Consider the following 13458-nt stretch of genomic DNA (forward strand, 5'->3'; position numbering starts at 1 on the left):
TTTGCTGAATTTTGTGAACAAATAAAAGACAACTGCAACTGGCAACTGTTTTTAACAGATGGAAGGAGCCCAGTTAGCCAAAATTGAAGTTTCTAGCAGCAACAAGTCTTTATGTCCAGTGAGTGCAAAAGATTGCAAAAGAAAAGAAAACACCCCCATATGAACCAATCAATATGCCACTTCAGTTTGGAATGATACATTCCCCCAGATCATGTGTACCATAATCAGTAAAATTCTGTATAGCTGGTTTTGAGGTACACATTTATGATATTTGTTGCACTTCTAATGGGTTGGGCTCAAAATGCTTTGGTGGACATATTTTAAACCACCGCCTGAAGATATCTACCAAGATTTATGACGGCGGGACAAATAGTCAATGAGTTAAGGAAATTTTCTGCTAAGCCCTGCACATTGTTGAGATTTGTGAAGATTGATGATGGTCATGTTTATGGCAGACCAGACCCATTTACAGCAGACATATGTAGCTCAGTCCCAAAAAGCTGTATTCCAAATTTGGTGTCAATACAGTTAAATCAAAAAATTAGATGTTACATAATGTTTTCACATGGCACGAATCAACAAAAACTCCATCATGGCAGAACATAACGGTCCAAGCATATACTGCATCTAAAAGATGGACGTAGTGACCACCACATCACCCACTGGTTTGTGGAATCCTAAATAGAGAAAGTAGCAGCAGAATAATAAATAAGATATGAGCTGGAATATAGTGGCACATTTGCAGTCAGTTGGACATAAAGTGAGTGGCGTGGCCTATCAGATTGTATTTTAGGCCTTAAATACAGCGCCGCCATATGGCCGATTGGGCTCAAGTTTCTCAGGAAGCATTTTCCCATCATTTCCATGTATGGGGCCAAGTTTCCCGTTTCTGGGGCATTCTAGCTCACTGTGATTTAGGGTCGGCATAAGATGGATAATGAGAAGAAGAAGAAGAAGAAGAAGAAGAAGAAGAAGAAGAAGAAGAAGAAGAAGAAGAAGAAGAAGAAGAAGAAGAAGAAGAAGAAGAAGAAGAAGAAGAAGAAGAAGAAGAAGAAGAAGAAGAAGAAGAAGAAGAAGAAGAAGAAGAAGAAGAAGAAGAAGAAGAAGAAGAAGAAGAAGAAGAAGAAGAAGAAGAAGAAGAAGAAGAAGAAGAAGAAGAAGAAGAAGAAGAAGAAGAAGAAGAAGAATAATCATCTTAGACCTATATTTTTAGATCCGGACATGGACTATTTCGCATTGTAAGTTCTTTCAAAGAGACATTTTGCTAATGAAGGAAATCTAACTATTCGTGTGTAATTTCACTCCGTCTGGTCAGTCCTCCCCCCTCGGCGCTCTCATTACAGCAGCTGTAGTGCTCGTTGCTCCCTGCAGAGGCGCTCCCTCCATCCGGCTCGACACTCAGATTCTCACCGGAGCTGCACACGTCTTTCTCGACTGCGCCTGTTACCATTCATTTTCACCAATAATGGACGCGGGATTCTTCCGCGTAAGATCTTTAACTTATTTCTGACTGTTGGTGGCTTCGCTGCTGAGTTGAATGAAGCTATGGCGACGCTTTCTGACATTAACGTGCCGTATGTTTTTAGCTGGAGGGCCATACAGTCAGGAACAGTACGGTCAGGGCTTCGTCTATCACCTGAGAGAAAACACTCGTGTTTTGCCATCAGTCCTCATTGTTTATAAAATGAACGTTTGTTACCCTACAGCGTCATGTAACCCCGTATTAAATATGTACTATAACCTGCAGACATTTTGTTGCAGACACGTTTGCAGAAAATAGACGCGCTTGCCTAGCTAGCTAACTACAGCTAACTTATTAGCATAGGCTAAAGATGGCGCCCGGGCGGTGCATTGCTCTGCTTCAGCCGAGCTAGTCACGACTACTGCTACGCTGATGCTAGCTTGAATAAACAGACTTTAAGGTTTATTCGATGACAAAATGTATGCATATTTTACGTTTCTGTCCACATCAACTCTTTTGCCGGTCAAAATAGCTTCCAGACTGCGGCTAATATTACCCGTCAGTTTTCCTTGGAGGATTAAGCAGGTGGTTAGCTTGACTAATGTTAGCTTAGTGGTATCAATGTCATATCTGACTCAGTTTGTCTGAACACAGCATGATACTGTGGTCTCTAGAGCTTGCGTGTTTATTTTTTTTAAAGTTACTACATGATAACACAAGTAACGAGATGTTTTCTACCTAAGCTTAAACTCTACTTTGGTTTTGATGTCAGTGACACATGTTGTTCCAAAAAGTGTTGGTCTGCCAAAAACTGATCCGTGGGAGCATTTATCCTTATGTCTCTGTATTATTTTACCTCCTCTGTGCATTAGATTACAGCCAATCCAGTTCTTTATCCTTTAAAGGAGCTTTAATTGACAATTTTCATGTAAGACAGGTTTCTTTTGCCAAGAAGTGCCTGCAGCCCCCAAATCGAGACAGAAATTTGATTAGTGCGTCGAAAGGACTTGATTTAATTCATGACAATTATATATTAAAGGCCATAGCCCACAGGGCAATAGCAAATATATAAGGACAACATTTCTTTAAAATATGATAATTACAGTACAAACAAGGATTGTAGACATATTATAAACCATTTGAACTGTCGTATAATCTTTTGATTATTTTCTGGATTTATTGATGCATTATTTGGTCTTTAAAATGTCAGAAAGTGAAGATACACGCTGATCACAGTCTCCCTAAGCTCTAAATGATGCCCTCAAATATCTTGGTTGGTCTACAACCCAAGTTAGAGTCAGAGTGTTTGGAATTTTTGAAATCAATGAGCCTATTATTGAAGTAGTTTGCATTTCATGCGTTATAGCTGATATATAGCTGATAGCTTGTAATTGATTAATCATTGCAGCTTTACTGTAGTCTCAAATATCATGCCTTATTACAGTAGAAACTGTAGGCATTTCTTTGATCATAATTATTGTGTGTATTATGTACACATCATGACTGTTTGATCCAAATAAAAGCAGCCATACAAGTACGTAAACTGGGTGACAATCTTTTTTTTTGGCACAACGGTAAACTAGACTCCAGCAATGTAATGCTGGAAAAAACAAGGAAGTTGTCTTAACCAAATCATGTGCTAAACATGTATCAGCCATTCTTTAATTTGTCTGTACTTGTGATTATCAGCTGAACAATTCAACTGATATTTGATTGTTGACTTTACAGGGTACAAGTGCGGAGCAAGACAACCGTTTCAGCAACAAGCAGAAAAAACTGCTGAAGCAGCTGAAATTTGCAGAATGTCTGGACAAGAAGGTATGATCCTTGAGATTGATACGATTTTTTTGACACTGTATATTTTCTCTTAATTGTTCCAAATTGGGTTTTTTTTGTTTGTTTGTTTGTTAGTTTTGTAACCACTAGATATTTAATCATGTCTTTACTAACTGGGTGTTATTGGCTGCTTGTTTCACCATCAGGTGGACATGACCAAAGTGAACCTAGAAGTCATCAAACCTTGGATTACTCAGCGAGTGACAGAGATTCTGGGGTTCGAGGATGACGTCGTCATAGAGTTCATATTTAACCAGCTTGAGGAGAAGGTAATGTCTTAAATTGTTTTTGTCGTTGTTCTTTCAGAACTGTCATAATTTTGAGGACATTGCTTGTCAATGAGAAGGGATATATAAGCAAATAATTACACATCTTAGTCAAACTGAAATTGAATGGGAAAGTAACAATTGGTGTAAAACTGATTTATAATGACATTACCATGTTTTGCTTTTATGTGACAAAGTGCCTTTATTCAGCAGTCTTCTAATGATGATGTGATTTATGATTTAAAAGGCCTGAACCAATATGGATGTTATACCTTGCATCAGAAGTATAGCACCAACACCTAATTAGCTCTCTCCTGAGCCCAAAGTCACTGAGCCCAACTCTCCCTTCATGATGCAGTGTGTGGTTTGAGGTGAGTTATATGCAGGGATCACCTATATCATGTCAGTGAAAGACACACCTAAACAATGCCATAATCATATTCTTCGTAGGTACTTGCAGTGCATCAATAAACTTCCCAGGTCCCTTTAAATTTAACTGGATTCATAGGCTCAAAACAGGAAAAGTTGAAGTATTTATCACAGCCTTTTAAAAATATCTACATTTTGTGGTTTTTACACCAAACTGAAACGTATTGTCTCACTGGCCACCCCTGATTGCAAGTTTCAAGTCTTTTGCACCTCTGTCGGTGTGGTCAAAAGTGTTTCGTGTTGCACTTCTAACCACACCATACAGTGATGTGAGGTTGTCAAGAACACAATTAGAATGCATCTTTAAATCGCTGTAACAAATTGAGAACTTCAACCACTGGAGGTCAGCAAAACAAGAGGTTTCACAAGAAACAATACTTTTCAGCTTACAGTTACATTAGTGTAAGTTCATTGAAATATTTTTATTAGTCATATTTTTGATCTTAAACAAAATGCTTCTTTGACAGTTAAGCTATAATGCTGAGCCCCACTGATATTGTATATTTATTTTCTGAAGGCTAAATTATGCATGTTCTTGGACCATGTAGGATGTTTTATTTAAATAAAGTCATTATGGCCCAAAGTTTCCATTTCCTTAGAGCATACTCTGTGCTCCGCTAATGCAGCAAACCGCTTGGGATGTCTGGATAATGGGTAATTTCCATTGCACAGACGTACTTTTTGCAATAGGTAAAAGGTTAATGTGGATGAAGAAACCAAAGTAATTTACATACACACTATTTTTCAGTTTATGTGCTAGTAACCCTATTTAATGAGTTTTAATCTTTCAGTATTTTTTTTTATTTTTTTATTTTTTTTTGTAAAAATCAGATATTCCATACGTCACACCAACATCACACATGAATATATTATTTTCTGTTCTTTTTATTTAATCTTTTGCTTGCCATAGCTTTTGGTGGGTGGGCTGTTAAAGCTAAGTTTAAAGGGTACTGTAACATAATGGAAAGAAATGGTAATAGAACTGAGATTACGGTATCTCTCAATAAGTTGTTGAAATAAAACTCAGTTTTTGTGTAACTGTGTACTCATTATTGCTTGTTCGTCTCTTGCAATTTAGATAAATGATATAACATTAAGCTCAAGGTGGTTGAGTCTCAAGCAGTAGGGAGGCGGAAGCAAGCCAAGGGAGCTCCGTGCCCACTGATCCCACGGGACTCACTGAAGACACCGGAACTGTTCTTGCAGTGTTGGGTTTTAATGCACTCTGTACTGTGGCTATTTGTTTAACTCCTGAAGTGTAGACTGTGGGGAGACTGGAAAACAAGGGGTGGGTAGTGACACAGAATGTAATGTAGTGGGTTAGCACTGAGGAAATCTAATAATGACAAAATTCTTGTGTGTTATGGGAGTTTCAGTGGTAGATAGTATATTTAGGGATTAACAACAGAAGTATTGCATGCCATTTTTACATCACTAGATATGTCTCCCCTCAGCTAGCTTGCATTCTCAGTTTCCTGAGTTTGTGAGTGCAATTTAAATTAGTGACACTTTATTTTATTTGGTAATTGATTCCAGTATTGGACCCAGGGACGTTAAATATACTTGTCAGTGTCTTACATGTTTTTAATATGGTTAACTAATAGTCTCAGGTATAGTTTAGAGGAGTAGAAGGTAGGAATCCCCCTTGGTGGGAGCCTACCTCCCCCAAATATTTGGTTTCAGTTATTTCAACGACCATATGGTTTTTTCTCTCCCCCCTTCGTGTGTGTGTTGCAGCACCCGGATAGCAAGATGATGCAGATCAACCTGACAGGCTTTCTGAATGGGAAGAATGCCCGGGAGTTCATGAAGGACCTGTGGCCCCTGCTGCTGAGTGCCCAGGACAACATTGCTGGCATCCCCTCTGCTTTTCTGGAACAGAAGAAAGAGGAAATCAAACAGAGACAGGTGAGCTCCTCCAGAAGTTAGGGAAATGGCTCATGGATGGTTAGCCGGACAAGAAAAGACAATGGTTTAAATAAATCTTACAGCCTTAGTGTCTAATTTTGGAGATATGCTTTTGTAAGATAGTATTTTTAAGAGCTAAATAATGTATTACAATGCAATAGTAATGCCGTAATATTGTAACTGTATTCTGCACCACAGAAGACTGTACATGAACGTTGCACATTAGAAGATGTATATTTTGTGATTGTAACATTATTCCCCCGTTCTTCCATTTCTGGCAGATTGAACAGGAGAAGCTTGCTTCTCTGAAGAAGATAGACGAGGACAAGAAGGACAAGGACATCAGAGAGAGGGCTCAGTCAAAGAGCCCAAGAAGGTCAGACTTTTTTACATAATGAGACCAGTCCATGAAAGCTGAGTTAGAGAATTCACTACAGAATGTTGAAACTTCCCATGTTTGCTTCTTTGCACAGGCGTAAGACAAGGTCACCATCACCACGGCGAAGGTCGCCAGCGAAGCGGGAAAGAAAGCGCAGCCCCTCACGCTCCCCAAGACGTAAAGCCAGTCCTATTAGTAGCAGTTCACCACCTCCACCGCTGATGCAGCTGCCAACAAAACCTTTGGAGCAGCTTGTAGAAACTGATACACCAGGAAGAGCAGTGCCAGAACCAATTATCCAAGAAGCTTCTTCCACCTGGTTAGTGGAATACTTGCTTTGCTTGGACTGTTCACCTTAGTTTAACTGGTAACATTTAGAACTTACACTTCCTTCCTTTAAATGTCTTTCTCTGTTCTGCAGTGATGCAGTTGTGGAGGTGGTAAAAGCAGACTCAGTGACTGAAGTCAAAGAACCCTCCCCAGAAAGAAGTCATAAAAAAGAGGACAGACCGAGGTCTCGTGAAAGAGAGAAGGACACCAGGAGGGAAAGACCTCACCACCGCTCCCGTTCTCACTCCCGTTCTCGCAGACGACGCTCTCGTTCAAGGTAGTTTCTTGGTATTAATTGTGTTAACTCACAGCTGGGTTTTATTGTCAACATCTTTTGACTGAATTGTCTTTTATACCCTGTCAGATCTTATTCCCCTCGTCGAAGACAAAGTCCCAGAAGGAGAATGTCTCCTCGTCGAAGGAGTCCCCCAAGGCGTGGCCCCACCAGCTCTAGACACAGACATAGGCGCTCCCCTGTCCGCAGGTCAGTGAAGCTGTAGGCAGCGTGGTCTAGTGGTTTCAGAGACCGTTCTTGTGTGTTTTGGTCTTTTTTTTTTTTTTTTTTTTTTTAAAGTGAATTATTTTTTTCTTTCCAGTAAATGTTTTATATCACTACTCGGTGCTGCCGTGTACATTTTCTGTGGCATGCATATTTTAAAAGAAGCTGTTACTATTTGTGTGTCCTGCAGGAGGCGTTCTCGCTCTGCTTCATCCTCTGGCAGCAGCTCCTCAGGCTCTCGCTCACCCAAAAAAGCGATGAAAAGAATATCTAACACACCACCCCGAAAACAGGCCCATCATCTTGACACTTCAATTAGCCCCGCAGGGAAAGAGAGACGATCACCGTCTCCACGGGCCAGAAGGGGCCGGGGCTCTGCTTCACCACCAAGATCAGCAGGTATGATCTTTACAGTTTTTTTTCCAGTCCACTTCACAATGTATTTGTCCTGTACTCACAACCACATGGCACTTTCAGCTCCCTGACTCCTCCTGTGTGTCAGAAATTTCCTATAATTGTTAAGTAGATTACCTTTGTGATGGCTAAATTCCTGTGTGAATGAACTTATAGAAGTACAATCATTCCTATGCATTTACAATGTTTAAGGACTAAATGGTTATTTCAAGCGCTTTAGTAGAAGAGAATGATTATCATAAATGCATATAAAAAATTTCTGTGTCTTGTTATTCAGGTTTAAAGCGAAAACAAGGAGGAAGGGGTGATTCTCCATCTGATAATGCCAAGGCCAGACCCTCTGAAGGGTCAGAGTCAGGTAAGCTGTAAATTTAGTCTGTTTAAAGAGCCAAACTAGTGTTTCACCTCACAGGTCATACATTGATGACCGATTATATGGAGTTCCCAGCCACTTGGTAAAATTCACCAGGTTTCCAGCAGGTAGAGGCAGGATACAGATTTTCACTGGTCTGAAGTCATTTTACACCTTGACTTACCACACTTGCTGTGTAGAAAATGTCCCTTTACAAAAGTATAATTTGTTAAAATGCTCCACAAGTTGAGGTTGCTAAACTAATGGCAGAAGCTTGTTCTACCTCTGCAGAAAACCTGCTGAAGGACTGCAGATGGAAATGAGCTAGTAGCTAAATCTTGTACAATGCATCTCAGTCCTCTGAGATGTTTTTGTACATGGTCCATGACAAATACACCATGAAGACAATACCAGGAGCTTGTGTGGAAGGCCTATTTCATCTTTAAAAATGGATACTCACACTTTGGCTTGCCACTACAGTAGTTGTTTTATATTGTTTTAGACTGTAGCAAATGGTAGTAGGAAGAGTAAATCTGTGCCAAAGGTTCCTTTTAAAGTTTTTCCATTGGTTAGCCTGCTGTGAGAATTTTGTATGATATTTATGTATTAATCCTATTTATAGCGTCACTACAAACAGTGAACAAAAATATGACGAAACACACGATACCAACACAAGTGAGACTAGTATTAGAAATAAATGGTCACATTGTTCATTGCCATGATAAAATCTCCTAAAAACTCAGAAACAGGCATATAGATCTGTTTACTGTATTATCTGTAACATTTCCATGGCAGTCTGTTTCATGGCTTTGCTAACACTGACGAGACACTCAATGCTCTACATTTCAGAGGAGGATAAAAATGAGAAAGGGGCAACAGCAGATTCGGTGCAGCAGCGACGTCAGTATCGCAGGCAGAATCGACAGTCGTCCTCAGGTTAAAAGCGTTTTTATCCCCGTTCTTTCTTTACCCATACCCAACCTCCCCCTCTCTCTAACCAAGTTTCTGTCCATGTCATCCTGCACTCATCGTCTCATGGACTTTTGAAGCTGTGTCCTAACCCCAACCTTGGTGTTTTTTCCTGACCGCATACAGTCAAGGTTACTTTAGAACAGTTGTTGATGTCTTCTGTCTCTGTGGTTTCAGATACAGGGTCTTCCTCCTCAGAAGATGAAGGACCTAAAAGGCCAACAGCAGGACCAGGGGCCAGAAATGGTGAAGTCAGGAGAAGACGAAGCCGTACACCCTCCCCTAGGAGGCGACATAGGGACGCCTCACCAAGGTCGGATACCTAACACAGTAATTGCACATTATTATCTCAATGATTAACCCTCCAGAATCCCAGTTCTGTATACTGTTAACATGTTGGGGTTTTTTTTATTGATACTTTTTCAGGAAAAGACGTTCTCCCTCTCCTGCACGCAGACGTCGCTCCCCCTCTCCCCCACGACGTCGTAGATCTCCCTCTCCTCCTCCTAGACGCAGGTACAAGAGTATCAATTTTGTATCAAGGTTTATGATTTCAAAAATAATGAAAAATATTACTTATCAGCAATTTCTTTTTATCACAATTCACTTTTGTGCTTCCCAGGTCTCCTTCGCCTCCACCCCGCCGTAGATCGCCGTCCCCCAGACGATATTCTCCACCCATCCAGCGACGTTACAGCCCTTCACCTTTGCCACCTCCGAAGAGGAAGCTGTCGAATTCACCCCCAAAACGTTCTTCTCCGGGGGCCAAACGACGCCCTTCCAGGTCTCCTAAGCGTAGGAGCTCTCCCGCTCCAAGGAGACGCTCACCTCCCTCCTCCGCATCTCCACCCAGACACAGGAGGAGCCCCATGTTGCCTTCTGTCAGGCCAAGCAGGGACACGCGATCACCTGTTGGATCAGCCAGACGCTTCTCCCCGTCCCCTGTGAACCGCGGTCGCACTGTTAGGGGTTCCTCCAGTCCTCAGGGACGTTTTGAAACCTCCAGTACATCTCCATTGAACCAGCGGAGACAGCAGTCCCCTTCACACAGTAGTAAACTCATCCGCAGAGTGTCCCGCACACCAGAGCCACGCAACAACCAGAGGTAAACAAGGAGCAAGCATTTAGCGGACAGTCAGAATGATGTAATTAGTCTTATTGCAGTTTGTGTATGTTCCAGCATGCTCTGGGTGTCCTCCTGATGTCACCTGTATGTTCTTCACAGACCGTCTCCGAGCCCCCAGCCTATGAGGAGAGTGTCCTCCAGATCCAGATCGGTGTCCCCGCAACCAGTAGCTCAAAAACGTCCAGCCCCTGCATCTGCCTCCCCCTCACCATCTCGCTCTGTCAGTGGATCTCCACCACCAGCCAAAAAGGCCAGCAGTGGTTCTGGCAGTCGATCTCCAAGCAAGGTTTGAGCTTTTTGACATAGATAAGCTATATGACATTGTACTTTTTTCACTGGAAAAGGGCACTGGAGGAAAATATTGTGTATCAGTAGAATAAAACAAAATTATGCTGTAAAATATTTCACATTAGTTGATTAACCAAAATTACAACAGCAGTAAATTGGAAATCTACAGCACTATTAACTGTTAAAATAAATATACAATATTGTCACATTTCATCTACACTTTCAATAAGCTTTAACACTGAGATTCCTTGAATGCATCCTGAAAACACAAAGTCAAAAGATCATTCCAGGAAATTGTCCTGAAATAAGTGGGAAACCGGTTGTGGTCTAATCCCTCTTTGATGCTAATGCTACTAGCGTCTTTCATTGGTGTGATGGTGAATATTTGTTATTTAGTGGCCCTTTTGGTCTGGTCTTCACAAATCTTTTTCATTGCAGACGTCCGATGTTGATGTCAGTGGAAAGAAAAAGAAGAAGAAGAAGGAAAAGAAACATAAGAAAGAGAAGAAACACAAAAAGCACAAGAAGCATAAGAAGGAGAAGAGCGGTGCAGCTGTATCTGGGGATGGACCAGAGAACCAAGGTGTGGAGGAAGATGGAGATTCGAGAAAGGTAAAGTCTGTTTCTGAGGCGTTAGCAACTAAGGCATTCTTATTTCTGTTCAGTAAAGTATGTTATGTTTGCCTTGTGCCAACTGTGTTTCTATTCAGGTGGTTAAATTGAATTAAAGATATGTCATGCTTTTGGTCCAGGAATCAGACAGTGAAGTTGACGACAGCTTGGATGATCTGGAAAAGCACCTTAGAGAGAAGGCCCTGCGCTCCATGAGAAAAGCCCAGTTGTCTCCATCACAGATGTCCTGAAAACAAGAGGCTTTCTTCCTCTTGAATTTTCCACTCACTTTTGATGTTTGTCATCAACCTGGTTCAGCTTTAGAATGTACAAATTGTTAAATCTTGAGTCTTGTTTTCTTTTTACTGGTTTGGTACATTCTGGAAAGTGTGTTTCTTTAAGAGCTTGATTTGTCGGTTAGTGTATTATCTAAACTGTAAAGAAACTTGTGTTGTCCATAATTTTAAATTGTTGAGCAGGGAACGAGTTGAAGCCCTGAGGTTTGAGTTGGGCAGGTTTGATATTTTCCACAATTTACAGTAGATCCATTGAGAAATGATTGCATGTGCAGTGATTGTCTCTGATGTGCATGAACCACTGACCTTATGAAGTGTAGGGAAAAACCACCATACAGTAACATACTGTTATTATTGCCTTTTAGTAGTGGAAACGGGGACACTGCTGTGTGCGCCGTGAAGAGGCCGTAACAGAATGTCTAATCCCATATTGTAACTTGTAATAGAGGTGTTTTGGCATCATTAACCTGCTTTTTTCTGACTCCTAAATTGTCTTGTTTGAAGACTAAAACAATCTAATGTGATAAATGCTTTAAGTTTTTTTTCCAAACAGATTGATATGCAATTTATGTTGACACCGTTGTATCAAGCTAATCTCTGTGGGACTGCTCTAGTATATGATTTGTATTTAGTAACCTTGGCTCTTGTCATCTTGTCATCCTTTCAGAATTAAAACCTTTTTATATAGGATCAATTTATTATTGTTTTTTCTAAGCACAGTAAGATTTTAACATTCATGCCTGTCACCTGACATAATTTAGATTCAGATGAATGTAGAAGAAAGACCACAGGTAATAAAACTGCAAACTTGAAAGAGTTATAGGGTATAACAGTTACTGTGTAGTCATTCAAAAAGGGGGATTAACATTTAGTTTCATAAATATGCAAAGTGATACTCTGCAGTGACAGTATAGTGCAGCGTACATCAGCTACCAGGAAAGTGTGTTCTTGTAGGCAAATTAGACATTTGTGTAGGGTCTTTGAATATTTTATTATATCTGAAATATAACTACAGTTTTATCAACAAAAAAATGTATTAAGGTAAATTCACAGAATATAACACTGCAGGGTCTTGGTATATTCACAGCACCAGTCTTATTTATCCATTGGAAAGCACTTTAGCTCAACAGCTGGTGTTTCATGTGCTGTATAAATAATGGTTACTTCACTTAGTGCTTATGCCCAAATATGTTTTCCTTTACATAAAATGTTCAACATGAACTGACAGAAAAGACACAAATTGGTGCATTAAAATGAACCAGAATGCAGGAAATTAAGCATATGGTTAAAAGGTTAGTTGCGAACCAAGGATCTTTTAGCTGCAAAACGAAAGTGCTAATCACCACGCCACTGTGCAGCCCGTAACATGAAGTCCAAAAACATTGCTGAGGTTAATTGGTAACTCTAAATTGTCCATAGGTGTGATTGTGATTGTTAGTCTGTATTTGTAGCCCTGTGATAGGCTGGTGGTCTGTCCAGGGTGTCCCCTGCCTTTAGCCTATAGTCAGCTGGGATAGACTCCAGCCCCCTCAGCGACCCTAATGAGGATTAAGCAGTGTATAGATGATGGATGATAAACTGGTTTTGTGTAATGTGGCTCCTTTAATATGCCTCATGAAAATATTCAGTAACTCACTACTTCATCAGAAATAATCCAGTTGCCATTTTCAACACATTTGTTTTCTTCTGAACAAGAAAAAATAAATCCACCTTTTAAAGAAGAAAACAACATTTGTTGTTTTAAAACCGATCTAACTTTAATTGTGCCCAATTTTCGCATTTTCCTTTTTACAAATAAAGACAGTTTCACCATAAATTAATTAAAAAAGTCATGCATTGTTACTAAAAACTTACAAGGATGCAGGAAATTAGGAATTTAAAGCTCAAAATGTCCTTTTCCCATGTTCAAATGAAATGTACAACCAGACCAAAAACTATTTGTAATTTCCTAAAACACCTGGTCACTGCAGTTTTAGCAAATGTGACTCTAACAGAAGAAAACAGTGCATTTGTTTGGGATTGTTTTCAGTTGCAGGTTAATCCACATTTAGTACTCTTGTGAGTGTTTGAAGCAGCGTAACGGGATTTCATCAAAAACTACAGTGTCTATTCTTGGTAATAATAATTTTTCGACATCAATGGAGCTATGAGGCACAGAGGAATTAATATATATAGGTTGATAAGTTGTATTCATTGTAGATTTTATGGTCTTTTCACATAATTTATGACTAAATAATATATAAAATCCTCAAATTTAACCTTTGAATTGTAAAATGTATTCATCCAGCGAAG

General features: G+C 40.0%; 2 protein-coding genes across 6 annotated transcripts; both read left to right on the forward strand.

Moving 5' to 3' along the window:
• Window positions 1-930: 930 nt before the first annotated feature.
• LOC129347749 (protein FAM133-like) lies at window positions 931-1468 on the forward strand. The gene is made up of 2 exons (XM_055005743.1): window positions 931-1238; window positions 1316-1468. The coding sequence occupies exons 1-2, from the start codon at window positions 931-933 to the stop codon at window positions 1350-1352; spliced, it is 345 nt and encodes a 114-aa protein (XP_054861718.1). The 3' UTR covers window positions 1353-1468.
• On the forward strand, window positions 1338-11856 carry srrm1 (serine/arginine repetitive matrix 1). Of its 5 annotated transcripts, none has more exons than XM_023285307.3 (17): window positions 1338-1486; window positions 3191-3280; window positions 3445-3567; window positions 5731-5901; window positions 6183-6277; window positions 6375-6599; window positions 6702-6887; window positions 6975-7094; window positions 7300-7508; window positions 7801-7881; window positions 8725-8811; window positions 9022-9157; window positions 9271-9360; window positions 9467-9949; window positions 10070-10256; window positions 10697-10870; window positions 10989-11856. In XM_023285307.3, exons 1-17 carry the CDS (start codon window positions 1466-1468, stop codon window positions 11022-11024), a joined length of 2514 nt encoding a protein of 837 aa, XP_023141075.1. In that variant the 5' UTR covers window positions 1338-1465; the 3' UTR covers window positions 11025-11856. The 5 variants fall into 5 exon arrangements, with proteins under 5 accessions (XP_023141075.1, XP_023141074.1, XP_035810999.1 ...); XM_023285306.3 differs by having other exon boundaries at window positions 11011-11856; XM_035955106.2 differs by lacking the exon at window positions 8725-8811 and having other exon boundaries at window positions 11011-11856.
• The last annotated feature ends 1602 nt before the right edge of the window (window positions 11857-13458 follow it).

This window comes from Amphiprion ocellaris, chromosome 20 (assembly GCF_022539595.1).
Source record: "Amphiprion ocellaris isolate individual 3 ecotype Okinawa chromosome 20, ASM2253959v1, whole genome shotgun sequence".
Lineage (NCBI taxonomy): Eukaryota > Metazoa > Chordata > Actinopteri > Pomacentridae > Amphiprion > Amphiprion ocellaris.